This window comes from Rhodamnia argentea, chromosome 9 (genome assembly GCF_020921035.1).
Source record: "Rhodamnia argentea isolate NSW1041297 chromosome 9, ASM2092103v1, whole genome shotgun sequence".
NCBI classification, from domain to species: Eukaryota; Viridiplantae; Streptophyta; class Magnoliopsida; order Myrtales; family Myrtaceae; genus Rhodamnia; species Rhodamnia argentea.
Window position 1 is genome coordinate 3,089,193 of NC_063158.1, and position 25,698 is coordinate 3,114,890.

The 25,698-nt window shown below is 41.2% G+C and overlaps 3 protein-coding genes and 1 non-coding gene across 7 annotated transcripts; 3 read left to right on the forward strand and 1 right to left on the reverse strand.

Moving 5' to 3' along the window:
• Positions 1 to 1,603: 1,603 nt before the first annotated feature.
• Positions 1,604 to 5,096, forward strand: LOC115737092 (UDP-galactose/UDP-glucose transporter 2-like). Of its 2 annotated transcripts, XM_030669067.2 has the most exons (7): positions 1,652 to 2,219; positions 2,659 to 2,687; positions 2,777 to 2,978; positions 3,140 to 3,382; positions 3,482 to 3,583; positions 4,099 to 4,206; positions 4,482 to 5,096. In XM_030669067.2, exons 1-7 carry the CDS (start codon positions 2,094 to 2,096, stop codon positions 4,734 to 4,736), a joined length of 1,065 nt encoding a protein of 354 aa, XP_030524927.1. In that variant the 5' UTR covers positions 1,652 to 2,093; the 3' UTR covers positions 4,737 to 5,096. The 2 variants fall into 2 exon arrangements, with proteins under 2 accessions (XP_048141376.1, XP_030524927.1); XM_048285419.1 differs by lacking the exon at positions 3,482 to 3,583 and having other exon boundaries at positions 1,604 to 2,219; positions 3,140 to 3,430.
• A 1,967-nt stretch (positions 5,097 to 7,063) lies between these two features.
• LOC115737063 lies at positions 7,064 to 13,394 on the forward strand. 2 transcript variants are annotated; one of them, XM_030669019.2, is made up of 9 exons: positions 7,064 to 7,263; positions 7,928 to 8,079; positions 8,271 to 8,358; positions 9,522 to 9,900; positions 10,296 to 10,349; positions 10,700 to 10,797; positions 12,448 to 12,573; positions 12,712 to 12,801; positions 13,079 to 13,394. In XM_030669019.2, exons 1-9 carry the CDS (start codon positions 7,207 to 7,209, stop codon positions 13,193 to 13,195), a joined length of 1,161 nt encoding a protein of 386 aa, XP_030524879.1. In that variant the 5' UTR covers positions 7,064 to 7,206; the 3' UTR covers positions 13,196 to 13,394. The 2 variants fall into 2 exon arrangements, with proteins under 2 accessions (XP_030524879.1, XP_030524880.1); XM_030669020.2 differs by having other exon boundaries at positions 7,079 to 7,263; positions 7,975 to 8,079.
• A 928-nt stretch (positions 13,395 to 14,322) lies between these two features.
• On the forward strand, positions 14,323 to 14,394 carry TRNAG-UCC. The gene has a single exon. It is a non-coding gene; the product is annotated as a tRNA-Gly (tRNA).
• Positions 14,395 to 14,875: 481 nt separating this feature from the next.
• On the reverse strand, positions 14,876 to 18,326 carry LOC115737036 (calcium-dependent protein kinase 26). 2 transcript variants are annotated; one of them, XM_030668985.2, is made up of 5 exons: positions 18,236 to 18,326; positions 17,029 to 17,980; positions 16,621 to 16,917; positions 15,560 to 15,985; positions 14,876 to 15,469 (listed from the first exon to the last, which is right to left on the reverse strand). In XM_030668985.2, the coding sequence occupies exons 2-5, from the start codon at positions 17,621 to 17,623 to the stop codon at positions 15,207 to 15,209; spliced, it is 1,581 nt and encodes a 526-aa protein (XP_030524845.1). In that variant the 5' UTR covers positions 17,624 to 17,980; positions 18,236 to 18,326; the 3' UTR covers positions 14,876 to 15,206. The 2 variants fall into 2 exon arrangements, with proteins under 2 accessions (XP_030524845.1, XP_030524844.1); XM_030668984.2 differs by having other exon boundaries at positions 16,621 to 16,920.
• Positions 18,327 to 25,698: the final 7,372 nt, after the last annotated feature.

Sequence of the window (25,698 nt, forward strand, 5' to 3'; positions counted from 1 at the left end):
GAAGAAGAGAAGACAAAAAAAAAGAAAGAAAGAGAAACAAGAAAAAGAATAAAATATATTAAAAAATAAATTTAAAGATATTAAATTATTTATTAAAATTGTGATGTCGACGCTGATTGTGTCACGTAAGTGATTTTTAGCCAAAATTGATCGGCATGATTGAATTCGGGAAAAAATTAAATTAAATTAAATTGGGACAATTATAATAAATTTAGGATTTTTCGAAAATTATCCTACAAAAAAAGTACTACATGTCCGATATTCCCGCAACCAAAGATGTGCAGACACTTGTGTTTTTGTCAACTTTCACTTGCCCTTAACCACGCATAAAGTAAACTGGCTTAAGGAGACAAAAAGAAAAAATTATAATGATAAAATCTCAAAATTAAGGAAAACAAAAAAAGCATAGCTCTGGCTGGTTGACTTAAGTTGATTGCCAAGGAAGCATAACATGCCAGATCAAGCACATTATTCAATAAAATAGTAAATTATTCACTTAAATAAAGAAAAGAAGAAAAACATCACATATTTAATCATACATACTTACATACATACATACACACATATATATTTGTATGGATGTTAATTTTATCTTTAAATCTTTAATTTTACTATATTTATCCTAAATTTTTGCGGGAAATTTCGATAAAATCCTTCCGGCCAATTTTCGATGAAAATCATTGACATGGCGGCGGCAGTCCATCTCCATCGTCGTCGGGCATCTTACCTGGCGCGCGCTGACACGACAATCATTTTGCACGAAAATTGGGCAAAAGAATTACATTAGAATTGCGCGTAAAACGGTCGAGACTAAACTGGCAAAATTAAAGAATGTTCAGGATCGAGGTTGTATCGATATGACGGGTTCGGGACCGACCGAATAATCCTCCCTCTGGACCCCGCTCGTTTAATATGCCTATGAAAATATCCTTGCATTGAATTGGCCATATGCAAAGAGCTGTCGTTGATCCAATCTTGCACCATTTGGTCCCCAATCCACTGGGGTCAAGCTTTAAAAGGAAGGTCCATCTTTAGCCGTCTCTCTATTGAGTCATCAAAGCTCATGCGAGGTTTCGACAGCACATTTGACCTTTCTCCCCCAGAACGTTTCGACAACCTCTGTTTAACAACACCGAAAGTGGCGAACGACGACGTTTCCCCCGCGTCTCGATATTTTCGAATTCCAAAAGCATCTGCGATGCAAAAGCCCAAGTAGACGACGCGCAATCGATCGAGAAATTCGTTTTCGAAATCCTTTTTAATGGATTGTCTTCTCGTGTGTGCGCAGAGAATGAAAATTTAAGCGGCTGATTTAATCTTAGTCTTGAGATGACGTCGTTTTCACCGGAGCAGAACATACCGGTCCGGAAATTATCGGGATCAAATTAAAATCGGGTTATATGCATCCGAATTTTGATCGGTTTATTGATCCATTTGAATTTTCCGGGTCGAAGTTTAAACACATGAATAGACAAACAACAGAATAATAACCATCTGACTCTTCTCTTATTTTATTTTTTAAAGCTAGCGACGCGATTCCCCACCGTCGTTTATAATTTACCAAATTCCGGACTTTTCCCGAGAAAATTACTTGCGGGAAATCGCGATTTTCCATGGAAAGTCCCCGTAAATTTTCCCGACCCCAAATTGATATAAAGCCACCGCAGTGCCGAGCTGACGCGTCGAGCGCCAGTCTTCTCTCTCTCTCGCTTGACTTTGAATCTTCCTTGTTCATGCTCTCGAGCCCTTGCTGGAGAGAAATCCGTAACGCCAAAAGCCAATCGCCAGGAAAGTCTCTGATGGTGGAGGAGTGAGGTGGTGAGGAAGGACTCGCGCTTTACGCGGCTTTTTTCTTCCTTGTTATACTTTTCTTTCTCATGTAGCGATCGCTCGGCGGCTTTTCATGGCGTAACCGGCCCTCCACTCCGATTTTTATAATTGCGGGTGCCCAGTGGGACGTGCGAGATCGAGCAAGCAACGCCGATTCCCGACGCTTCCCTTCGGTTTTGCGCGTCGGTCCTTGCTTGGTGGAGTGTTCGGTGTGATCGTCGGCTTTGAGCGTTGGTGTTCGGTGGGAGAATTCGAGCGAGGAAATGAAGAACGAGGATCAGGCGAGGTCTCTGTTCGGGATTCCTCTTTCCGGCCGCTCGAAGTGGCAGCAATTCCTCATCTGCTCTTCCGGATTCTTCTTCGGCTACCTCGTCAACGGCGTCTGCGAGGTCCGTTTACTTGTTCGTCGCCTAGATTTTTTTTTTCTTTTTCCGTGGTTTTGGTGTCGTTTGTCAATTTGTTTGGGGCTGTTTCTGAATGACTTTTTGATTGTTCAACTAGCTTTTTGTCGAAATTGTTAGGTGTTTGGTTGGTAGGACTCTTTCGAACATGAAAATGATGTTCGAGTCTAATTTTGTAATGTAAGCTTTCTGAATTGTGTGAGGATCGCGAAAAGCATGTTTTATAGGCTTGTTGAGCGCGGTAGAGCCAATCTAAGTACTGGAAATTTGCGGCAGTGTTCGTGCTTTTGTGGACGTTCATTACTGTTCCATTGATCTCCTTTGCCTTGTTTAACTCAATAAGAGACAAGTTTCATAATTTTGAGTTTGAAAATGCCGAAGAATTGCATATCTTTAATACCTTGTTCTATTCTTCTCCTTTTTGCAGGAATACGTGTATAATCGGCTCCAATTCAGGTGTGTGCTCCGTTACAAATGCTCTGCAAATCTGGCTTTGAGCCCTTTTCCCTTGTGGGTTGTTGACTTAAATTCTTTGGGATTTTCAGCTACGGTTGGTATTTCACCTTTGTACAAGGATTCGTGTACCTGGTACTCATATACTTTCAGGGTTTCACCACCAAGCATATGGTGAACCCATGGAAAACGTATGTGAAGCTCTCTGCTGTGCTCATGGGTTCTCATGGATTGACCAAGGGATCTTTGGCTTTTCTCAATTATCCTGCCCAAATCATGTTCAAATCCACAAAGGTAAATTCCTTAGATAGTCTTGAGCTTGACTAATACTTAGCTTCTATCAAAGGAATGTTTTTTTAGTTAGTATATTCCTGCTTTTAGTTGAATTTTATTTTTGAAAATGTCGGAGTTCTAAATGTTTTATTCTCGTTTCCCCTGTTATTGTGAAAAAGTAGGTTTTGCCAGTCATGGTGATGGGAGCATTTATTCCTGGCTTGAGAAGAAAGTACCCAGCTCACGAGTATATATCTGCCCTGCTTCTAGTAGTTGGTCTGATTCTATTCACCTTAGCAGATGCTCAGACTTCTCCAAATTTTAGCATGATTGGTGTTTTGATGATTACTGGAGCTCTAATCTTTGATTCATTTCTCGGTAATCTGCAAGAAGCGATATTTACCTTGAATCCTGATACAACGCAGGTGCTGAGTTACATCCTCGGTTTCCTTTTGATGTTTCTTTGTTATGAGGTAATAGATTGTTTAGTTTTCTCATCATAAGTTGTATTACTACTTTTGCAGATGGAAATGTTGTTCTGTTCGACAGTAGTTGGCTTGCCTTTCCTTGTTCCACCAATGATCCTGACCGGGGAGTTGTTTAAGGCTTGGAATTCGTGCTCTCAGGTGAGGGGAAAATTCTTACTTTCTATTACGCATTATACATATCTTATCTAGCATCACAAAAACATCCCATCGTTAGATCTTTTCTGTTTGCATTTTGCGCAAGTATTGTTAAGTCGTTGAACTCAGACATAACATGCTCACAATGCCCAACTACCAGCTTACGGAATTTCCTGCGACTGTTGATGTTCTGGGAGTTCACTATTTTATTCTACTCTATATTGTATTAATGCTGAGCATCAGTTGGTAAAGTAAGACTATTTGGTAAACAAAGGTTGAGCACCAAGAGTGGTGTTAAATCATTTGAGATCCAGAGCATCAATAAACCGTTTCAAAAGGGACAAGTGGTGCACCTCTGGCAAGTTAGCAAGTGTGGATAGAGGGGACAGAGAATCCACAAGTGAACTAACTTGTGCATTAACACGTTGTATGTTGACTGCACCTAAATATGTACTATGCTGATTATTTGCAGCTTATTCATTTTGACTCACTCTTTGTTGTCTTGTGACCAATTGCAGCACCCATATGTTTATGGGGTGTTAATCTTTGAAGCGATGGCCACATTTGTTGGACAAGTCTCTGTTTTATCCCTCATAGCCATCTTTGGGGCTGCAACTACTGCAATGGTAAATACTTATACCACATTCTTTTCAGAAACTTTGCACTTCTTGCAATTGATCATTTTTGTTTTTTCGGGAGGGGTTAGAATGATTAGTTTGTACTTTTGTAATCACCCGCTTCCACAGCTGTGCAACTTTACTCAGTTACAAGACTAAGGATCATTGGAATTCCCGGAGTTTGCCCGCAGAAACGGATTTTCTGAAAAGTGAAACACGATCATAACTGCCAGTGCGCATTTATCTGAATGATCAGCTAATACTTTTGGTTAATCTAAATGCAGGTAACAACTGCCAGGAAGGCCGTCACTCTCTTGTTGTCATACTTGATATTTACAAAGCCATTGACGGAGCAACACGTGACGGGGCTTCTGCTCATAGTCATGGGGATCATATTGAAGATGTTGCCAGAAAACAAACCACCTCCCAGGGGTATAATGGCTAATGGTGGTTCTAAGCATGAGAAATCTCCACTCCGAGGAGAGAGCAAACTTGTTGACAATGGGGAAGCTGAAGAAGAAGGAAGGCCTTTAGTATGATTGAAGGCGGCCCATTTCTTTTCGTCTTCCCCTTGTTTGATGTTTTATTGGAAACTTCACTCTATTTTTTCTAGCTTGCAAGATCACATTTCACAGGTAGAGAAAGAAAAAGATATACCTGGTAGAGCGAGAGAGCGCTGCCTAGACAAATTCATTGTCCATGAATCTGTAGTTGCAATGGTTTCTTACTGACTACACATAGGTAAAGCGCAGAAACTTAAAAAGCATTTTGCCAGGAAAGGCAATAGTTAAGTACTAGAAAGCGAAAGGGGGCACTTATCTTCGTTTTTTTGTCATATGGATGCTATCTTGTTTGAGATGTTCCCAATTGTGAATGAAAAGGTTCCTTTCATTTTTCTCTCCTGGCAGTGTTATTGGTGACGATGTTCATAGTTCAGATACGTGGTAGAACAAATTGTGCAATACTTTTAAATCAATCTAATGAGTCTTATGTTACTATCGATGAGTTTACACTAGTTTTTTCTAGTTGTGCTATTTGGATATATTAAAGGAATTGCTTTAAGGACTTGCTAATTCTCCTTCTGAAATACCATATACTTGTATTTGTAGTTATATGTTAAGGTTCTTGTTATTGATTATCACTTGGTGGACATATTCAAGAAACGAATATTCAATTTTTCAAAGCATTGATCGAGCATGCTCGGAGCATTTTTATTCTTCGGGCTTCACCTGGTCCTCGAGGGTTACGTCCTTACAGGCCGAAGAATCAATTAGCTCACCTCTGTTATCTTCACTAATATGAGTTGATCTCACTTACTTGGACCTTCGGCTTTTGGATTTTCGCGGATAACCAATTTTGAAACTATAGTGGCTTTGCTAGTCCTGTTCCATGAGCCCGGATCCAAGCTTCCCTGACATATAGCAAGAACCAAGAACTATCCCAACTCCATCAAAATATTCGTTTACTCGATTATTGTTCATATCTGCAAGCGATGCTCGTTTGAACTTTGATTGTATTTGCTGTCGAAGTCATTTGCATCCGAAAGCTATCTTAGTAAATGCTTGCTTCAACGGCCATGGGGTCCCTTGGAGAGGTTCCATTTGGACTCTCAAACATGGGGTGTTTCCAAGAGTTGACCATTGGCATGGGCATTGACATATTGGGTATGGACCAGCACCTTCCTTGCGGGGTATGGGCAAGGTGCTACCACTTCTGGGTACTACCTAGCCAATTCCGGCCGAATCGAAGGCCAACCCTATTACACGAGCTCGTGCTCGAAGTGGACCATAATTGGACTTTTACCTATTAGGATGGCACATACCTTAACATTGGTAAAAGTATAAAAAAAAAAATGTTAAATCTGTTGTATTGATATCAATTCAATTCTAAACTTTTCAATTGAACAAATTTAGCTCTAAATCTTTTTGCATTTGTGCCAATTCGGTCCATCCGACCAATTTTGACAAGAAATAGCTGATGTGGATACCGGCGACTCCACGTAGGATGATCAATACCGACTTGGATTTTTTTTAATAATAATTTTTTCAAAAAGTTTTTTTCGCTCCCATTTTTCTCTTTCCCTGTTCTTATTGACGGTGGTTGGCTAGCCACCGGCCACAACACATGACCGGCGAGGGCTGGCCTTGCCCGGGTGAGGTTGCCATCTTCGGTCATAGGTGGAGGTTGGTTTCACCGAGCTGGGGTTGGGGGGGGAGCATCGGCAATGTCCCCCTCGCTAGATCTGGTGAGGCTAGTCGCCCGAGCAAGGGTGGCCTGGCCAGACAACACTGGAATGAGGATAAGGCCGGCAAGGCTCACCCTGGCCTGGGCAAGGTTTGCCTCCCCCCTCGGTGCGAGATTTGAATGTCTCCTTGTACAAGAAAAGTGGTGTGGTAGAGAGAGAGAGTCTGATTCGCGACGGGCTCGTTCGATATTGTATGTGCCTGTTCTAATGCAGATGTGACTTTGACTCGACATTCCGTGAAAATATTTAGGACTGTTGAGATTTTCTTTTCTTTTCTTTTTTACGCCGATGGTCGAGTCAAAATACATCGACCTAGCCTAAATCCCAGCCGGACGACGGATGGGACTCTCCACCTCAGTATATACGAATAGTCCACCAAGGGAGGCTATACGAGGCAGTCGCCGTAAGCGGGCGAGGTGGGTCCCACAGAGATGGGCCACCACCAGTACCCCCACTCAGACAAATGATCCACCCGCGTGGCCCAGGTGGACCTTGCCTCTTCCTGCTGATGACGAACAAATCGCACGGCCCCAATTGAATTTCACTTCACCACCTCATCTGACGGCCACGATCGGCCCATCAATTCTTTTTCTCCTTTTTTTTTCGGTTGAGAGCGCTCTCTCTCTCTCTGGCTGTCTCAATTTTCGCTTCCGGTGTGAACAGAGCGGAATTAGAAAATCTGCTGCAATTTTTGAAGAACGGAACCCTAATCAGTCCCCACCTGTTCTTGGCGTTCGATTCTCTCCTCCCAGCGCGGCGAAATCATGAGCAGGAAACGCTTCGCCCCGTCGGCCTCCAACCCCGACGCCGCCGACTCCGCGGTGAGTCCCTCTCGGCTCCAAAAACCCTATCTTTGCTTCGATCCTGCGCCGGGCTTCTTCATCCCGCCTTTCCTTGTTGTTTTGGCAATGTGTTCGCTGGCAGTATCAGCCGGTGGAGCATTTGCATTGGCTACGTCTGTGGGGGGAAGTCACTGCTTTCTACCGTTCCCAGTTCGTGGTGAAAGCAAATCGTGGGGTGTCCAGCTTTGGACGTATGTGGGTTTTCGTTTCCTTCGGGAGCCCGTAGATGAAGTTGTTTGAGCTCTTATCGTGTAGTTTGGGAATCGGTTGTTGCATCGGTGTTAAGATGGTTTTGTCCGGAGTTGAGTTTGAGCTCGCTGGTGTGAACTTGTGCTTTTGGAACATCAGTTTCGAGTTGTGGATAAAAGTCTATTTAGTTCTTAGGCCTTCTAAATGTCGCTTTTTCCCTGCTCATATGGAACAATAATTTATTTGGGAATTGAGTGTATTATGGGAAACGATGATGAATTGTCTGCATTATCTGCTCTTAGTGAGTTCAGAAACGGAAGCAGTGTGCTGTTGTGATTTGTGGAGTTATTATTATGCAAGAAAGTTTAGGAAGTGAGATGGAGTATAGGGTGAGATGTGCATTAAAACATGGCAGTTGTTGCTTACTATTCGTTTTCCTTTAATTCAAATGCAGTTCTGGAATAAACGAGTAATGGCTGGATCAACTTTCGATGTCCATAGGGCTGAACCATCTCAACAGCAGTTCTTGGTGACACCACCGCTCGATATGCACCGGGCTGAGTCATCTCGACAGCACGTGAGAGCTCTCAATACCCAATTTGCAAGGTTGGTGTTAATTATCTCCAATTTCTCCATAGACATAAATCTGGCTTATTCTTCAATTGAATGGGTGGTAGATGCCCTATGGAGGTTCTCTAATGTTCTTATTTGGCTAAATAACGTTGTTTTCACCTCTTTATTTGGGACTCAGGGGCATCTTATCTTTAATTCGTGATTATGCCTTTTGTTCTGAACAGTTGGGTGCAAACACAGTTGAAGAATCATCCGGATGAGCTTTGGGAAGATGGCGTCCGCGACTACTTGAGTCATGCTTCAAGTATAAAGGTACTATTTCCCCTCTTCACTTTATGGTATGGTGATAGATCGGTATGTTTTGTGGGAGCTTAATCATGAAGTGCTACTACATGTTGCTCTACTAGAGCCTTTGCCCTGGTTATTATTTATAGTAAATCAGCAAATACCTGTGTACAACTGGTGTTTGTTATCCTTGAATAGTTGTGTGGAAGATTCTTTGTAAATTTAGAGCTTTTGGAGAATTTGTTGGCATGAATTGTAATGCTTTTCTGCAGTATCTAGGCACTTCCATTGCCAGAATGGTGTATTGAAATAATTGAAGGTTGCAATTCCAGTACTTAATTCATGTTTTATTGGGTATGTCAAACGCCAATCATCGGTTTGTCCAAGATGGTGGTACTTCTGATCCTTTTGCAAAGGATTGACTTTTCAGACGTGCTTGCTTACACTAGAAGTGATATATTTTATCTTTAGACCTGGCTTCTTTTGGGATTTCGGCTATAGGCCTGAATTGGAGAGAGTGGATAGTACGTCTATGATCTAATTATACTCTGTGATTTCGATAGAGCAAGCTGTGCCAGCATGCTTGGATCTATCTTTGTCATTTCAATGAGTATGATATTGCTATCCATCAGTAAGTTCCTTTAGAAATGTCACTGGTACCCATTGTGGACTGTTCACGTTGAATATTTAATTGAAATAATGACAAAGGAAGGATCATAGTCTTCTTTTGGTTGATTTTGGCCTTTTTTTTTTAAATGTATGCCACACTCATGCTGGCTAACTGCATTTAGGCCCTATGCTTGCTTTTGTAAACTAATCACCATGTGAGAAAAGAGGATGATCAGAAGGGAGATTTCTTGCTTGAAGCATTCTGAACATAATTTCCTTTACTTGTTTATTTGCTGCATGAAGTGATCATTCCTCTCTGTGCATGCATCACACATGCTCATAGGTGCAGGTTTCATGAGGTCTGGTTCATCTTGGTTATCTTGGTTGTTTCTGTGGCTGGAGAATGAGAAGTAGTATGTACTGTGTGAAGACAACCAATAGATCCCTGAACCTTGTTTAAGTTGTTTTCTCTAGTTAAAATGCAGCTTGTCACTAATCTTGATGCAGAATTGCTGATGATGTGTTCTGGCCATGAGTCCTTACCATGACGTGATACTTGTTGGTCTATACTGTTGTTGTAGGAGAAATTCAGTGATGTTGTCAACTGGCTCAAAGCAAATAGTTTAAAAGGGGAGAATTCGTCTACTGCAGGACCTCAAATTGCCGAAAGGAAACTGATATCTGAAGATAAATTGGCAAATTCATCTTTGGACAAGGTGAATTCAAATCCAACAAGTTCAACTTTGAGCTATTCTCCGTGGAGCTTGGGAGCATTTTCTGGTAGTCAAGTCAGTACTGGATTGTTCAACTCCGAAATGAAGCCAGTACCAGAAATTGAAGATAGTAAGATACAACCATCTCAGGAGAAGCCTGTCTTTACTCCATCCAGTAATGACACTAGTTTTGTGAGCCCATGGAGCTCAGGGGGGTTCTCCAGAAGCCAGCCGCCAGCCTATTCTGGTATGTACAGTTGTTTGTGGACATGTTAATACACTCACTTTTAAATATGTCGCTTGAATTTGGCAGTTATTTTGGGGAGTATGTGTACAATTTTCTGTCTTCTAGAATCTAATGACTAGGAGAAATTGCTGTTACAATGATTCCACAACATTTGATGGTTTTCCCAACAATACACGGTAATGTACTACATCTAATTTGGTGTTTGGAATGCAAGGTGCATTGCTTCCCCCAACTTCAGAGGAAGGATATTTCTGGGACTAACCCACTAGTATGGTGCTAAAAAGAAAATTATATGCATGAAAGAAACAGACTCTAGGGTTTAACCCAACTGTGAATCCTTGGTTATCTCTTGTAAGGACATTGTTGTATTCATCCTTGGTTTTTATTTGTGTCAGGATTCCAAGGTTCTGCTCCTGCAAATGTTGATGCTTCTGATGATAAAGAAAATGGTAAGAAAAATCTAAACTATTGTCACAGGATATTCGGAAATGTGCTAAATTGTCCGATAGCATGGTAACACGAGTTCTCATGCCGTACTTAGTTTAAGATGGCTTAATTCATAAAAAAACTAACTCTTAGTCAGAATTTCATAGAAATGTTAGTATTGTGAATGATAGTAACGGTTTATGTATATAAGTTTTATGTTTATCTTTTGATGATAAAGTAGATTTTTTAGCATGGTTGCTTAGTCTGATTGGGCCCATAGAGGAAGAAGCATATCCATATGAAGTTGTTTCTCTATCATATACGTGCACAAAATTAAAATGTGATTGACGACATTATTTCTTCTTGTCGACAGAGGATGAGCTGGAGCAGCCTAGCAGCCCATCCGTGAAAAAATCCGAGGAAAGGGGAATCATGGTTGTCCATGAAGTTAAGTGCAAGCTTTATGTAAAGGTCAGAGTCTGCTTAGACTTATTTGATATTAAAATTCATTGCATGGAACCACTTCCTTTTTTATAATCTTCTGTTCATGGTGCTTGTTGACTCCTCATTTGTTCGTGTCTTTTTGGCTTTGGGAATTGTCTTGGGATGGCTGTGGCTATTTATGACAAGTGTCTATTGAGAGCAGTGTGATCATTTCTTACTTGAATAGGTCTTGGCTTGTTCCCTCTATGACTTTGTGATTGATTGGACACTGACAAATTTCATCCTCCTTTGGTTAAAAAGATGGCTTTACTATTTTCTTGCTAAGAACACAGCTTTGTAGTTTTGCTGTCGGAATCTCCAGCGCATTTCTCTTCTGGATGTCTTTTAATTATGGCCAAGTTACTTTATGCTAGAAGAAAAATATGGCCAGAAGAATAAGAGCATTTGACTAAGCTCATGCAAAAAAGGCTCTGGATGAGAACACAACTAGACTTTAGATGGATAGGTAAGCTTGCTTGTAGTGCTAGTCTGTGCTAAAACATTTGGGTAAGTGATCAGCTGATGAACTGACTCTTGATTTTACCACCTGGAAAATATCTCATTAAAGTGTTGCAATCACTGATATGTGTGAGATGTAAATGATATGACTAAGTGTGTCAAATGGTTCAGTTCGGTTCGCTTTTCTTGAAAACCGAACCGAACCATCAGCATACAAGTCTGAACTGAACTGAATCTCGCCCTGAACTGAATACGAACTGAACCAAAAATTCAGTTCGGTTCGGTTTTTCTTTTTAGATTTTGATTTTTTTTTTCCTTTTTCTTTCTTTTTCTTCTTTTTTGGGCTGAGGGTCGGCGGCCCCTGGGCGAGGGCTTCGTGGCCCTCGCTGGCGCCATGAGGGCCTTGGTGAGGGCGTTGCGCAGCTGGCCCTCAGCCAGTGGCCGGCGGCCCAGCTGGACCTCAGCCCCAAAAAAGAAATGATAAGAGAAAGGAAAAAAATGTTATTTTGGAGATTTTCAGTGCAATTTGGTTAACTGAACTTGAAATGGTTATTTTTCAATTACTTGAACTGAAAATCGAACTGAACCGAACCAAAATACACAAAATTTTCAGTTCCTTTGGGTTCGCAGTTCTGTTCGGTTTTCAATTCAGATTTGACACCTCTACATATGACGGATGTATCAATAAACTGTCTGCTCTGCCTATTGCCGAGCACTGACAGCTGACAAGCAATGCATGCTTGGATTGCTGATTCTGTCCCCTGATCACTTCACACCTGCGGCAGTAGAATTTGATGGGGTCAATCATTGGCATTGTCATTCTCCAACAGTAATTTTTCATGACGACTACTTGGGAATTTTGTACAAGTTCATAACTTTTATTCACTTTCTCTAGGTACTTTTCAAGACGGATAGCACCGCTATCTTTGAATACAAATTGGAGCTGAAAAAAAATTCCACATTGGCAATAGTGTATTATACAAGTAAATGCTGAAAATATGGCACCGTACATCATGATATATGTTCCTCAAAGTCTTGGCATAGCTGGCAAAATTTTTGCATGATGGATTACTTTGGCCAGATTTGATGAGAATCACTGATTTCATGATATCAGTGCACGGCTATAACTTGGGATGTGTTCTCACAAACATTAATATTGCTCGCTCTTGACATGTCTAGTCCACCGATCCTGCTGATAAGGATGCATGGAAAGATAAAGGTGCGGGTCAGCTTTCCATCAAATGTAAAGAGGGTGAAAGCAAGGGAACAAAAGAATCCAAACCAACAATCGTGGTTCGGAACGATGTAGGTGTCCTCACTTCTCACGTGTTTTGTTTTCTAAGCTGTCTGAAATGATATTGTGGAATGCCCATGCCACTTATTGCTTGACCATATGCATCATTATCTCCTGTCCTTATTTAAATCTTTTCTTGTTTACTGCAGGTGGGAAAGCTGTTGCTTAATGCTTTGATATACCCAGGCATCAAGACAAACTCTCAGAAGAATTCTATAGTTGCAATATTCCATACTGCGGTAATACATTTTGCTGTTGCATAGATGAACAGTATCGAGTTCTTCATCATTCTTGGTAACATGACAACCCTTGATTTAGTCGTTTTTGCACTGCTATCTTGGATAGTTGAATGGGAAGAACAATCTTGCTCCTAGAATTTTCTTTTTGGCCAACACATGGATGGAAGTGGTAGTAATTTCCGGTGATTCCAGCCAAATCTTGATAATCATTGTTGGTGCTGCTTTGAATAAACATCATCTGGCGTTGGTAATATCATTTTGCCATTTGTGCTTGTAGGATGATGGAGGCAGCAACGAAAAAGTCGTGGCACGCACCTTCTTAATCAGGACTAAGACACAAGAGGACCGCGATAAATTGGCAACGGCAATCCAAGAATACGCCCCTACTTCTTGACAGTTACCGCATGTACCATTATATATTTTGATTTGTTAGGAAAATTTGCATAATTTTACCCCTTCTATTCTCAGTTCCTTTCATTTTGACCCCCCTGAAACTCGCAATTATTGCACATTGAGGCCGTGCCGTCCACTCTTTTAGCATCAAATAGCAAGTAGAGCCAATTTTTTATTTTGCGAATTTATCATTACCAGTAGCCATGCTTGTGGTGTAGCATAATTATGAGTTAATTCTATTGGACATGCCAGCAGTCGGTCAATTACTTTCTGAGTAGCTCTATTCGCGTTACGTATATTTGGCTCTTTTCCTTGAGGATGGAGGCGAAATGAATGCGGTAAGGACTGCTTCCTTTCTATTACTTTCTAATTCAATTACTTTTATGACCAAGGAAAAAAAAAAAAGAAGTCAATTACGCCATTCGCGCTGAAAGAGAGTAGATTTTAGAGAACATTCTTGATCAAGTGGATTTATTGGCTTGAACTTTGCTATATCTGGGAAAGTAGGAAGAACGAAAATTTAAGTGAAAAATTGCGAACTAAAGTTTTGCGTGACAAGGAAAGGGAGGAACTTTCGAAATTAAAGGTGTTTTCTTTTTCTTTTCCTTCGTCTTTGATCCCACTGAAAATAGCACTTGTTCGGGCATTATATATGAATGCCATGAAACGTATGTCCAGAAGATTGTTTTTTTTTTTTTTTTCTAATCATATGTTTCGCTGTCCAAATGCGGCATTCTATTTTTACAAGTTATTCTCGAAATCTCGTGCTTTTGTATTGAGTGAGTGCTAGTCAATGGTCGAAAATCAAAAAGTTTTCAGTTGTAGAATGATTATTTTCCGTGTATGGCTCGAGTCTCTTAGGTCGTAACTTCTCATCGGGCTTGATTTACTAATCATGCTATGGCTAATGTTGCTTAAACTTTGTTTATAGAAATGAGGCATGCTTGATTCTAGATAATGCAATCCCAAATTGTGAATCATACAAATTGAAGCAAAATTTCTTAATAATAAATACATTTTTTTGTAGGTCAAAATGATATGATACTTCAAGTAATGATTTTTTGAGTGGAAGATGTAGAACGATTGCAAGAATATATATATATTAGTCGGCGAATCCCGTCACAAATTGCGTTTGTAGTCCAACGGTTAGGATAATTGCCTTCCAAGCAATAGACCCGGGTTCGACTCCCGGCAAACGCATTTTATGGTACCTCATTGAAATTACTTGTGTAATTATCTTTTTTTTTTTTCTAAAAGTTTGACAAATGGCCTCTCAACGGCGTTTTCTTTGTTTTTGCTTAGGGAGGTAATGGACTAGTTATAAGTCGTCCTATTGCTGATCTTAATCCTTTATTTTGTTCGAGTCACTATGCTTAAAGTGGATAGAAAATCAAAGACAGCCCTATTTTGTCTTAGACGTAACCATTCATTCCCCGTTCAATTTTGCGCCCAAGCTGTCATCGAGACGACACCTGATGTGGTGTCTGACGAGCAGTGAATTCTCTTCTAATAGCCAATCGGCCCGACGGGGCGTATCACAGGCATTAAGATCTTCTCAATGTCAGTCGTAAGCTGCTGGAAAAATCTGTCGGTGTTTCACATAGCTTGACGTCTCCCTATCAAGCTCTCAGAAACCACAAAGAGTTCAAAAAGACTCGTCCAAGTTATCACCTAGGTACAGTTAGAGAAAGCCATCTGACGAATTTATACAAACTTATATAAGCACTTCACGAGTCCGCGTGCGTAACCACTCAAAACTTTTTCATTAGTAAGTACAATACAATCTACATATCATCCAGCTGAACTTCCACGATCAGTTAAATGTCAAGGCAAAAGCACAATCTAACCAAACATACCCATCCAAACTTCCTACTCGATTGAAATAAATTTCTGACTCATCAGGTTGTAGTGATGTTGCCATCAAGCTCGACAGTGTCTCATTTTGTGCCGCCAAATGTCGGCACGCAGGACTGCACTCTCGCCTGTTACCATTACAACGTAGTTCGGTTCTCCTAGCAAACGAGCGATAATCTCAGAGAGGGAGCAGTGGGAATGTGCGTGCATGATGCCCAGCGAATGACTGATTCAGCCACTACAAAATCAATTTGATCAAGCTCCCCAAACCCTATCATGTGATTCCTTTTACTGTGTTTTCCTAATAACCTGGATCCACCAGTCCCAGTTCTCCGAGTTTCTGACCTCTTCTCTGCTTCTCCATCATACTTGCCAAAACCGAAAGAATCTGGCAGTACCAATGGTTTAGCCAAGCCTGATTCTGCATTCACAAACAAGGGGGCATATTAACGTTCTGTGAACATAAATAAAGCGTACATTTCCACGTGTGAAGAGGAAAAAGTGCCTGTACCTCCATTGGTCACGGTAGCATTTGACATATTGGTTTGATATTCCAACAGATAATTCTGTTGTTCAGTATCAGGACCCAGACCGAAGAAAGTAAAACTAGGCATTGATAGAACACTTGAAGGGAACCTTGGGCCTGAAGGACTTGATTTAGAGGCACTACTGAAAGAAAACCCCTCAATTGAAGATATGGAACATCCATCACCGACTAGGCAAGAAAAAAAAGATGACTTGCACGTGAATGCTGGTGATTGCTCCATGGAATTTGCACCAACGGCATGTGATTCATAGCTGAAGCTATAATCCTGAACCCTAGCAATAACCGGTGTATAAAAAGAACTTCCACCCACTTCAACCATTTCCTGACCCAGATTGACTTGCGTGCTTGTTTCTTGAACACCTTGTTCGCAGAGTTCCATCCAGGGATGATCTGTTAAATACCACAGTCGAGGAAAAAATTACCTCTACTCTGAGTGTGAGAAGAATGTATAGATATTATACTAATAGACTCTAATAAACTGATGAAAGTGTATGGATATATTAACTTCTCATCTAATGAGTATTGGAGAATCAAAGGAAACAAGCATTTTTCCATAAGCTTCACTATTAACTCATTCATACCACAATTTGAAAGCACGAAAATAGTAGAACTCATCTGTCGGCAATAGTAAGTTTGCATAGAAAAGAACAAAATTGGAAAGCAAAGTTCCTCTTTGACAAGGCAAAAATACCTGTGAGTCTCAGCATGAATCCTGTCACAAAGTATCATTCAAAGATCTTTAAACTTCGCCTACCCTATTCGAATAATAGGTTTCTGAACCAATTTATTTTTTCTTCCTAAGATGCCAGGTAATTCAACCCTACTTTACTGTCATCGAAGGACAAACATATATCTCCTTTCAACTAACGGCTGATGTCATATTCAAGGAATGTCATGAAGAGTCCCAACTCAATCAGCCGAAATTTATGCTGAGTATCTCAAAATGTCTATATTTATACTTTATTAACACAAGCACATATCGTAGCAGGCCCTACCGTAAAAGAATAGATACATTGTCATCATACCTATAACCTCCGCTGCTGTTAGTCTCTTGGTCGGATCTAATTGAAGCATTCCTGCAATCAAATCCTTTGCCAATGAAGATTTGCCTTCCCAATGACTGGCAGGAAACCGCAAATTCGCTGCTCTAACAGCCTCGAATATTTTTGACTTAGTCTTTCCCCAGAATGGGGGCACACCACTAAGTAATATATACAAGATAACACCAGCACTCCACACATCCGCAGCCTGACTATAACCTCCCACAAGCACCTCCGGAGCTATGTAAAATGGACTACCAACAGTGCCATGCAATCTCTGTCCTGCTAAAATACAAGATACGAATAATCAACAGGGAGTGGGGGTGGGTGGGGAAGAAGAGCAACAAAAAGATGAGACCCTGGACAACATCCATGGAATTTGAAAGTTCTTACCAGGCCGAATATAGGTTGCAAGGCCAAAATCTGCCAATTTAATAGGAGAAGATGAGGATGTTGAAGCCAATAGAATGTTTTCTGGCTTCAGATCTCTGTGGACAATGCCATTATCATGACAATACTTAATTACTTGCATCAACTGCTTAAAAAGAACACGAGCCTCCATCTCAGAGAAGCTCCCATGTTTCTCAAGCTGATGAAAAAGCTCCCCTCCTACACATAATTCCATCAATAAATGAACATAGTCTTCCTCCTCATAAACAGCCTTGAGATTTACAACGTTTGGGTGCCCAGATAACCTGCTCATTATTTCGATCTCCAGCTTCACACTTCGCAAGTCATCCGGCGTGACCAATCTATCTTTAGCGATGGATTTGCAAGCCAGAACCTCACCAGTCAACTTATCAGAACATGCCCTGATAACACCGAATTGCCCCCACCCCAACTGTTCTTCGAGAACATACCGATCTTTTAAACAAGCAACTTGACTCGATTCCAAAATGGTTTCTGTAAGGCTATTGACTTTGTAACATCTGCGGAGTTGGACCAAAGAATTACTAAAGCCGGTGCCATCACAATTGGCTATTTCCATACAGCATAAAGATCGTCTTAACTCTGAGGTCAACGCACGAATACTCCAGAGAAAAATCCGCACTGCAAATGACAGAAGTGTCTCACTCCACAGAAATCGAGCTCTTGCAGGTCGCAACCGAAATGCTCAGGCAAGAACACCAGCAACTGAGTTCATTCAAGAGCTTCGAAGCCAGAATAACTTGGCCACGAACAACGTCCGCCTAATCCATAGGATATGCTGAAATTCTTGGCCTGGAGCCATGAAATGGAAATGAACTGCAGAAATCGTTCTATTCCATCTTCAACTCCAGTGACTGAGCATAGAACTCTCGAGATCGACTTCTTGACGAAATCAAACCGCCGAACAGAACTGAAACTGCAATTTCCGCACACCAAGGAAAAAACGGATCAATCAACTGAGAACTCCAAGAACCAACTCACTATGGTACTGTGACAGTTGGCGGATGAAGCAAACAAGGACGCGAAGTAGCACCAGTCGAAGACAAAGCATAGATCACTCAAGACATAACCACATCGCAGACTCCACAAGTTCTAAGGCAAGTAGTGAGAGAATTACAGGAACATTCATCACTGTCAAGACGCATCGGATGCGAGAAATCCAGAGACCGACCTGCTCGAAGGAAGACGCCGGAGAACCAATGTCGAACGAGCCCATACGGCGTCGCGAATCAGAGTCTCTCTCTCTCTCTCTCTCTCTCTCTAACACACCAGTTTTCTTTTCTTCTTCTTCTTCTTCTCTCTCTGCAAGCTCCTCCTCCTCGCGACCGGAAACCGGAACGCCAGGTTCGGTAGCGACCCCGAAGTGACGGAGTGAGGAAAAAGCTAACAGTGCAGCCGTAGAATCGAAGGGACAATAGGACCGAGGGCAGTTGACTGACACGTGTACAACGAGAGCAGTCGCTAACGCGGTCATCCGCACCCGCAGACAGAATTTTTTTTTTTATCACCACCGGGTCTAATTAATCGAGTGAATTATAGCCATTAATTTTGATATATATATATATATATATATGTAGCGGCCTTTGTGAAATTTATAACATCAGCAATTATAGTTTATTGGACTCACTCCATCCGCGTCCAATGAAGAAATTCTCGAATTCGATGGCTACATAATTTCAGGGCATCCCAATCTCGTTCCAAATGGCATCATGACACGATTGTGTGAAGGCAAAATGAGCTTTCACACAATCAAGTTCGAAAGAGAGTGACTGCCCACGTCCAATAAAATTTCTTCGGGAGGGATATTTTATATGAACTTTTGTTTGGCGGAAATATATGTTGGTGATGTGGACACGCGACGACATGAATAAGGGAAGCAATTGGGTAGAGGGTCCAAAAGAGGAAATAGAATATCGAGCAATATCGATGACATGCTGAGTCGATGACACGTTCAATTTTCGAAATTATCCGAAGGAATTATAATTTTTTTTTTAATTTGACGAAATTCGCACTCGGCAAGGAGAAAATATTGGATACCCAGGAGGTGCCACCGCATTTTTACCCACATCCACTCAGCGAAGGACACGTGTCCATGGGGCCACAACTCAGAGGCCGTCGCCTACGATCCTGCCCTGCTCTCTCGTCGGCAAACCACGCTGCCCCTCCACTGTCGCCTCCGACGAATCACCAAGTGAAGGCTAAGAAGAAGCCCTAAAAAAACTGGGAAAAAGTGTCTTTCAAGATCATTGTCGCCGATACACCTTAGAGACAGAGAGAGAGACAGAGAAAGAACGGCAATTTTTTCTTTTATTTGCTTCTAAATGACTCATGAAAGAAGAAAATGTGCTAATTCAGAGATCTTTTCTTTGATTGTTGCTGCCCCTGTTCATATTTCCGCTGCGATTCGATTCTGGGTTTATAAGGGAGATGGAAGCCGGTCTTTCCTTCGCTCCAAGATCTCGGCCTCGGCGACGGGCCGGCGATGGATTAGTCGACGGGCGCCGAGATGTTGGTGCGGGGTAGCAAAGCTGTAGTGTGCTGGAGATTGAGAATCTCGCCGTGAAGCTTGTCTTACTCGGCATCGATGAGGACCAGCTCGTCGGCAGGGTCGTAGGCAAGCAAGATCGAGGAAGAAGAAAGAGGGGAGAGGGGGGTCGTGGCCCGTGGGCGAGGAAGAGGGGAAGAAGAAAGAAAGAGGGAGGGGTGTTTATGGAAAAAGGAAAGTGAAGTGGGAAGAGTATGCTGAAAAAATCTGAATTGTGGGCCCATGAGACACGTGTCCTTCGTTGAGTGCATGTGGATAAAAATGCCGTCGCACATCGTGGGTACCCAATATTTTCTCCTCGGCAAGGGGAAAAGTTTCAATTGATTGTGACATTATCGTATTGTACGTAACACCTGACGAGGAGCGTGGGTGAAATTAACTTGGTGGGGCCCGGACGCTGAGTTGGTGTGGCTCCGGGGGGGAATGATTGTGTCACCAAGCCCATGACAATCCAAATTAGGTGACGTGGGTGGTAGGGGTCCCTCAAGAACTGGGCTTGCGCCACGTGGACTTGTTTGAGTGGAGACAAATGATATGGGACTCACTTTTAATTCAACTGGAGAACCAAATTCGGGTCCCCCCACATAAAAAGTCGTAGTTCCTACCGTCCGTTACACGAAAAAAAGAGAGAGACTAAATTGTAATGTAGATGATAAATAAAAAAAATTGTATGCAAAATTTTCGAGCCGAGCTGCCAAGAGCTCAATCGGGCTAGTCATAATGAATATAAGAACTTGCCCGAGCCCGCCCAAAAGTACCATCCGGGCCTATATGGCTTGGGCAGGCTTATGGGCTACCGGGCCTAAAGAAAATGACACTTTTGGAGTCAAAAGTTATGTACGGATATCACTTTAGTGCCAAAAATTTCAATTAAATTAGTGTCAAGTTAGAGACAAAATGATCACTTTGATGCTTTCGGCGAAAAATTCCGATCATTCTTAATACGTGGCATTTTTAATTAATTTTTGAATTTTAAGTGGTATTTTTTAAAAGAAAATGAAGTCCACATGGACTTCAAAATTTAGAAAATAAAATATGCAAATCAGGCGGCGAGAGTTACAGCAAGCCCTTGCCTCTTGATCTGCGATCCCACTTTTTTTTTTTTTTGAATTTTTAAGGTTATTTTTCAAATTATTTTAAATAAAAAAATTAAATTTTAAAAAAATTGCCACGGTGGACCTTCGGCGAGTCACGTCAGAGTCATATATTAATAAAAAAGTGTCACGTCGAATTTCCGATGAAACATATCAGGGTTGGTACCTAAGTAATTATTTTTCGAAAAAAACTTGGAAATAAAGTAATCCATACATAAATTTTGGCACTAAAAGTGTCTATTTTCCCCGAGCCTATGAGCAAAAACAAGTTAAGGCAAGCCTCTGGCTTTGTGCGCGCCTGCAACACATAAACGATGGATCTGCCGTGACGCGCTCGTCCTTATAAGGAAATAGTTATGGCGGAAAACCGTGCATCCCGTGGCGAGCGTGGAGAACATTAGGATTTATCGACGCGGGTCGTCACATACCATCTCGCATTGATTACTAAAGCCGCCGTTGATGCTGGCAAAATAAACTTCCGTGCAACATCGGATCGAATAGTGATCGTGCAATGACGTCATGCTTTGGAAGACCAGTTGAATGCTTCCGTGGACATGGGCGTACGGTGTGAAAAACCGGGCTTTTGAAGCAACATGGTTAAATGCTTCCTAGGCGGTTCCTACTCGTACGAACCTCTCTTTACTTTTCTTCTTCTTCTTCTTCTCTCTTGCATGCACAAACATGTTTTTGGGCTGAAATATCAAAGGCCCAATGGGCCGAAGCCTTCTGTGTTCCAAGCCCATTCACTCGCCCTCCACGCTATTATTCTCTCGCACAAAATGTCGCCCAAAACGGCCTCTTGTTTCCAGCAGACAACATAAGATGCCATGTCCTGAGCAAAAGCGAAAGGAAACAAGACAAACATGTGAATGGAGAAATCACTGTCATGGACCATTTTTCCAAAACCATGTTTAAGGCCCCCTTTTTCCCAGAATGGGCGAGCAGATTCTAACCGATCCGGCACGTGGGAACAGGCCCAAAAGACTCTATCCGCAATGTCTGGTCTAAAACTATTATTTTCTTAGGATTCTACTCTTCTTTTTTTTTTTGGGGGGTGGGGGGATTGTAGGTTTTGAGGTTCGAAGAGCATGAGATCTTTAATTTGGACTAGGAAAATTAGGTTCGGCTTGACATGCCAATTCATTAAATTGGTCCGATTGAAAGGTTTAGGCTGCTTTAAGACTTTTATGGTGCTTTTCCCCACTCTTGAGCAGTACAAGAGGTAAAGTAGGCGTTTTTGCGCATTCAACGCATGGCATCATTGCGATGTTCAGAGAAGCAACTCATAGTGCGTAAGAAATAACAATTCCCAAAATTAAATGCAAAGTTATATAGGACGCATTTCACTCGAGACAAGAGTAGTCGATCAATTATGATACGTCCGTCCCGCAACAAACATCATATGCTGTCTCCCATCTCGAGGTAATGGCCTCATCCACACAAATCCTCCTATACATAAGAGACGGGGGTGGGGCCATCTCGTGCTCTCACATGCATAGTCGCCATTTTCGAAAATCGAAACTTGCTTTACACAAACTTAACAAGCCTCGCGAGGGAAACGAAGGCGAAACTCTATGCGCCGGTCAACCAAACGGCCGACAAAAATTGTCAGCGAACGGTAATTTTCGACAAAATGGCGTCGGCAATCCGTATTTCTTTCGGTGTTAAATGCAATTCTAACTCGTGTTAGCGACTTCGTAAAAATAGATTAGCGAGAATTGACTAAAGTAAACGTAATATGTACTTTGCACTTAGAGGGTCCCGGGATGGGAGAGAAGACTGTGTAGGAAATGGTGATATGACAGGAGTGACGTGAATCCTTGCGGGGTCGTTGATAAGAAAAGCATGAGTAAAGAGGGAGACTTTAGGTGCGGATCTTCCCCCATCACCAGCCTTTCTTGATCTTCAAGCACTTTCCTCTCCAATTTCGCTTTCTCAGTTTATTCCCTTTCTTCATAAAGATTTTCCTTTTCGGACATTTTCGGACCGCATAAGGTTTAATGCCGCATAATTTTGGGTGTTCTTTAGCCCACTTGGGTGTCCTCCTACTTTATCTACTTGAAATAAAATGAGGTTATTCCCGATCATTAAAAAAAAAAAAAAAGTATCGCCAGAATTCTCAAACCGTAAAATCATGCCGGAGTTAACCCAAATTAGTTTCATGCCGCAAATCATGCCAAACCGGTGCCCAATGACAAATCTACCCTCGTCTAGCTTCCGTCTAATGTCCCCATTAATCGTGGAAGTAGAATGAGAAACAACTCATATGATCGGCGTGCGACGTGAAGAATCCAACATAAATGGGTATTCTGAATAATATCGTTTTGGCTCTGATTAAAAAAAAAAACTAACTAATATATGCTAATTTTGCTTGGGGAGCTCCATCGCTTTTCGAAAATCCGCTAAGTGGTAAAATTTGTTACGGGTGTGCGGACTTATAGCATATCCGTTACGCGAAAATTAATCTGAGATAAATGAGGCACGGCCGTACGAATTTGGGATTTTTGTTGTTGTTGTTGTACCAACCCTGCATCTAAAATACGAGATCGAGGATTTGCCAAGTCTATTAGAGATTTCAGGAAGACAAGTGGAGTGATGCTGATGCTAATGGTGAGTGAGACGGTTAGTTTAGGCCCAATCATAAGAAATGTTTGCCAAATGTGAGGTAATTAGTCCAAAAGAGTGGAGAAGTTTGTAGCATCCTCCCCAAAAAAGTAATGCATGGAAAGGTCGCCATCACATTTAAATTTTCGCAATCAAACCCACCCCCTCCAATCTCTTCATTCAAATCTCATCATTGTATCGCGGAAAGGAGCTCAATAAATAATCATTTCTGTTTTGTTTTGTTTTTATTTTTATTTGGTTTTGGTGGGGTTCTGTTTGATTTCTCCGCCACCTGCACCGTCCCAACCACCGCTGCCGAGCGGCGGGTGGGGCCGAGCGGCCTCAAATTCAGCAGCTAAAAAGCTGGGCCCTAAGCTTTCCTTCACGTGCTACTAGTAGAAGTCTCCACTCCACTCAATCATAAAAGTAGCCCAAAAAAAAAAAAAAACGCTTATTATAACAAATTTTTTGCAGTTTTTTATGTACTAATTTTTTCCATATTATGCGTAATAATTATGGAATAATAATTTTCTCTCAATTTTCGAAGTATTATGATAGTTTTTCCAATTATATCGTGTTTCTGTCCGAATTTGATTGTTTGATTCTTGCTAAAGAAACTTGCAACATAGATTAAATAGGAGTTGATAACGTGAAAAATCCCGATCGTACACATGTGATAAATTTATCCCGAATTAATTTTCGATAATAAAAATTTTCAAATTGATATGCACGCTTGTGATAAATTTATTCCGAACTAATTTTTTGATCTAGAAAATTTCAAACCGATACACTAGTGACAAATTTACCTTTTATTAATTTTAGTTACTTGAATTATTATTAACTCGATAAATAACGAATCTCGTTTCGAGGAGTTTTCTTAGTGCATGTTTTCGGGGTTTCGCTTTCATCGAATTTCGTTAGCGTAAAAGTCAAATTTCAAATGCGATCGGAGGAGTTTCGTGAATGTTTCACTCTTACTATTAGATCTGTGCTTGTTCAACCTTTCTATTCCGCAAGACGATTGTGTTTGGGACACCGAATCTAGACTCGTGCACCATCGAAAGGTAAAGCCATATTGATAAATAAAGATCTCTATGCGTGCTCTTTTCTGAAGATGATGATGGGACGCTGATTTTGGTCCGAAGAAATCACAAATTTGTTTCAATTTGTTTTTTGTTTTTTTTGCATATATGAATTAAACATTATTTTACTATATATATCCCGTCTATTATTCTTGGTTTTGGGTCCAAGGGTGGGACGGGTGGAATCGAAAAAGCGTGCAACTTTTTTTGTGACAAAGTGACGGAGAAAGCTACGATTCCAAGGAGAGAGACGACAATCCCTTGCTTGGACTCTCGAGCTATTCATGGTTTATTTAATAGCTTCCTTGGATTTGCCAATGTACTCGGTTTCAATTTCGACCAAAAAAAAAAACCCCCGACGCACCATTTTCAACACAAATCATAGTTTACATGGACTTTTTAAGTTTTGGCCCACTTGATTGGAAATTTGGACACTCGACACCTTAATTGAAAAGGTTAAGACTTTCTTAGAATCCCATTTTGTATTGAATTTAAGTTACAAGAAATGTGTTAATCTCCGATTCTCTAATCCTACTGTTCATCTGATCTGATCGACTCAAAATAGGAAATTGAGTTTGGAGCGTTGTAGACTTAGATTAGATAAAATTTGTGCGACATGCAAACTACGTGGACTCCCATCCTTTTATCACGGGATTTTTATCGGGGTATGGTCGGAGACCCTTCGTTAGGCGAATAATGACTAACTTTTTTACCCGCCACGTTGTAAAAACGATCTTAATTTTCATGTGGCTAGAGCGTTCTCGAGCCTTCTTGATAGCTCTAGCTAGAATGTTCATGACGAGAACTTGAGGATCGTACGTGATTGTATTGTAGCCTTTCTTATTAATTACGAGTTTGTAGTAGCTGGGGAGAGTGGATCTCCGCTGCTGGACGGAGACATGATTATCTCAAACTCGTGAAGTACCTTGTTAACACGCCGGATACGATAGTATTATTTTCATCTGATAGCATCGAAGATCGAACTTGTATTACGCGTGTGATCCCAAATTCCTCTTTAAATCTTATCGAACACCGAAGAAATCATTAGACATAAACATCATCGGAATTATATAAAAAAAAAACGTTTACACAATCATTTTAGAACATAACTAAACATCTCATAATGGCAGTCAGAACTCAGAAGGTACTAACTCGCAACGATATTTCTTAATTGTCGACTTGTGGCGCCACTGTATCGTCACCTGACGTGAAATGTCGTAGCTAGGATTCCGTAGTCCTCGCACAGGACTTAGTTGAGGTTCATAAATATGAAATCTGGCAGGCTGAGATTGCATTCATTGAGTGCTTC

What these genes read in the sequence shown, in the direction of transcription:
- LOC115737063 (XM_030669019.2), top strand. Translation starts at nt 7,207, where the DNA reads ATGAGCAGGAAACGCTTCGCCCCGTCGGCCTCCAACCCCGACGCCGCC. An exon ending in CCGACGCCGCCGACTCCGCG is followed by an intron (nt 7,264 to 7,927) that starts GTGAGTCCCTCT and finishes ATTCAAATGCAG; the next exon opens with TTCTGGAATAAACGAGTAAT. An exon ending in CCAGCCGCCAGCCTATTCTG is followed by an intron (nt 9,901 to 10,295) that starts GTATGTACAGTT and finishes TATTTGTGTCAG; the next exon opens with GATTCCAAGGTTCTGCTCCT.
- LOC115737092 (XM_030669067.2), top strand. Translation starts at nt 2,094, where the DNA reads ATGAAGAACGAGGATCAGGCGAGGTCTCTGTTCGGGATTCCTCTTTCC. An exon ending in TCGTCAACGGCGTCTGCGAG is followed by an intron (nt 2,220 to 2,658) that starts GTCCGTTTACTT and finishes TCCTTTTTGCAG; the next exon opens with GAATACGTGTATAATCGGCT. An exon ending in CTTGGAATTCGTGCTCTCAG is followed by an intron (nt 3,584 to 4,098) that starts GTGAGGGGAAAA and finishes GACCAATTGCAG; the next exon opens with CACCCATATGTTTATGGGGT.
- LOC115737036 (XM_030668984.2), bottom strand. Translation starts at nt 17,623, where the DNA reads ATGGAAATAGCCAATTGTGATGGCACCGGCTTTAGTAATTCTTTGGTC. An exon ending in TGCAACCTATATTCGGCCTG is followed by an intron (nt 16,921 to 17,028) that starts GTAAGAACTTTC and finishes CTTGTATTTTAG; the next exon opens with CAGGACAGAGATTGCATGGC. An exon ending in AACAGCAGCGGAGGTTATAG is followed by an intron (nt 15,986 to 16,620) that starts GTATGATGACAA and finishes GGTATTTAACAG; the next exon opens with ATCATCCCTGGATGGAACTC.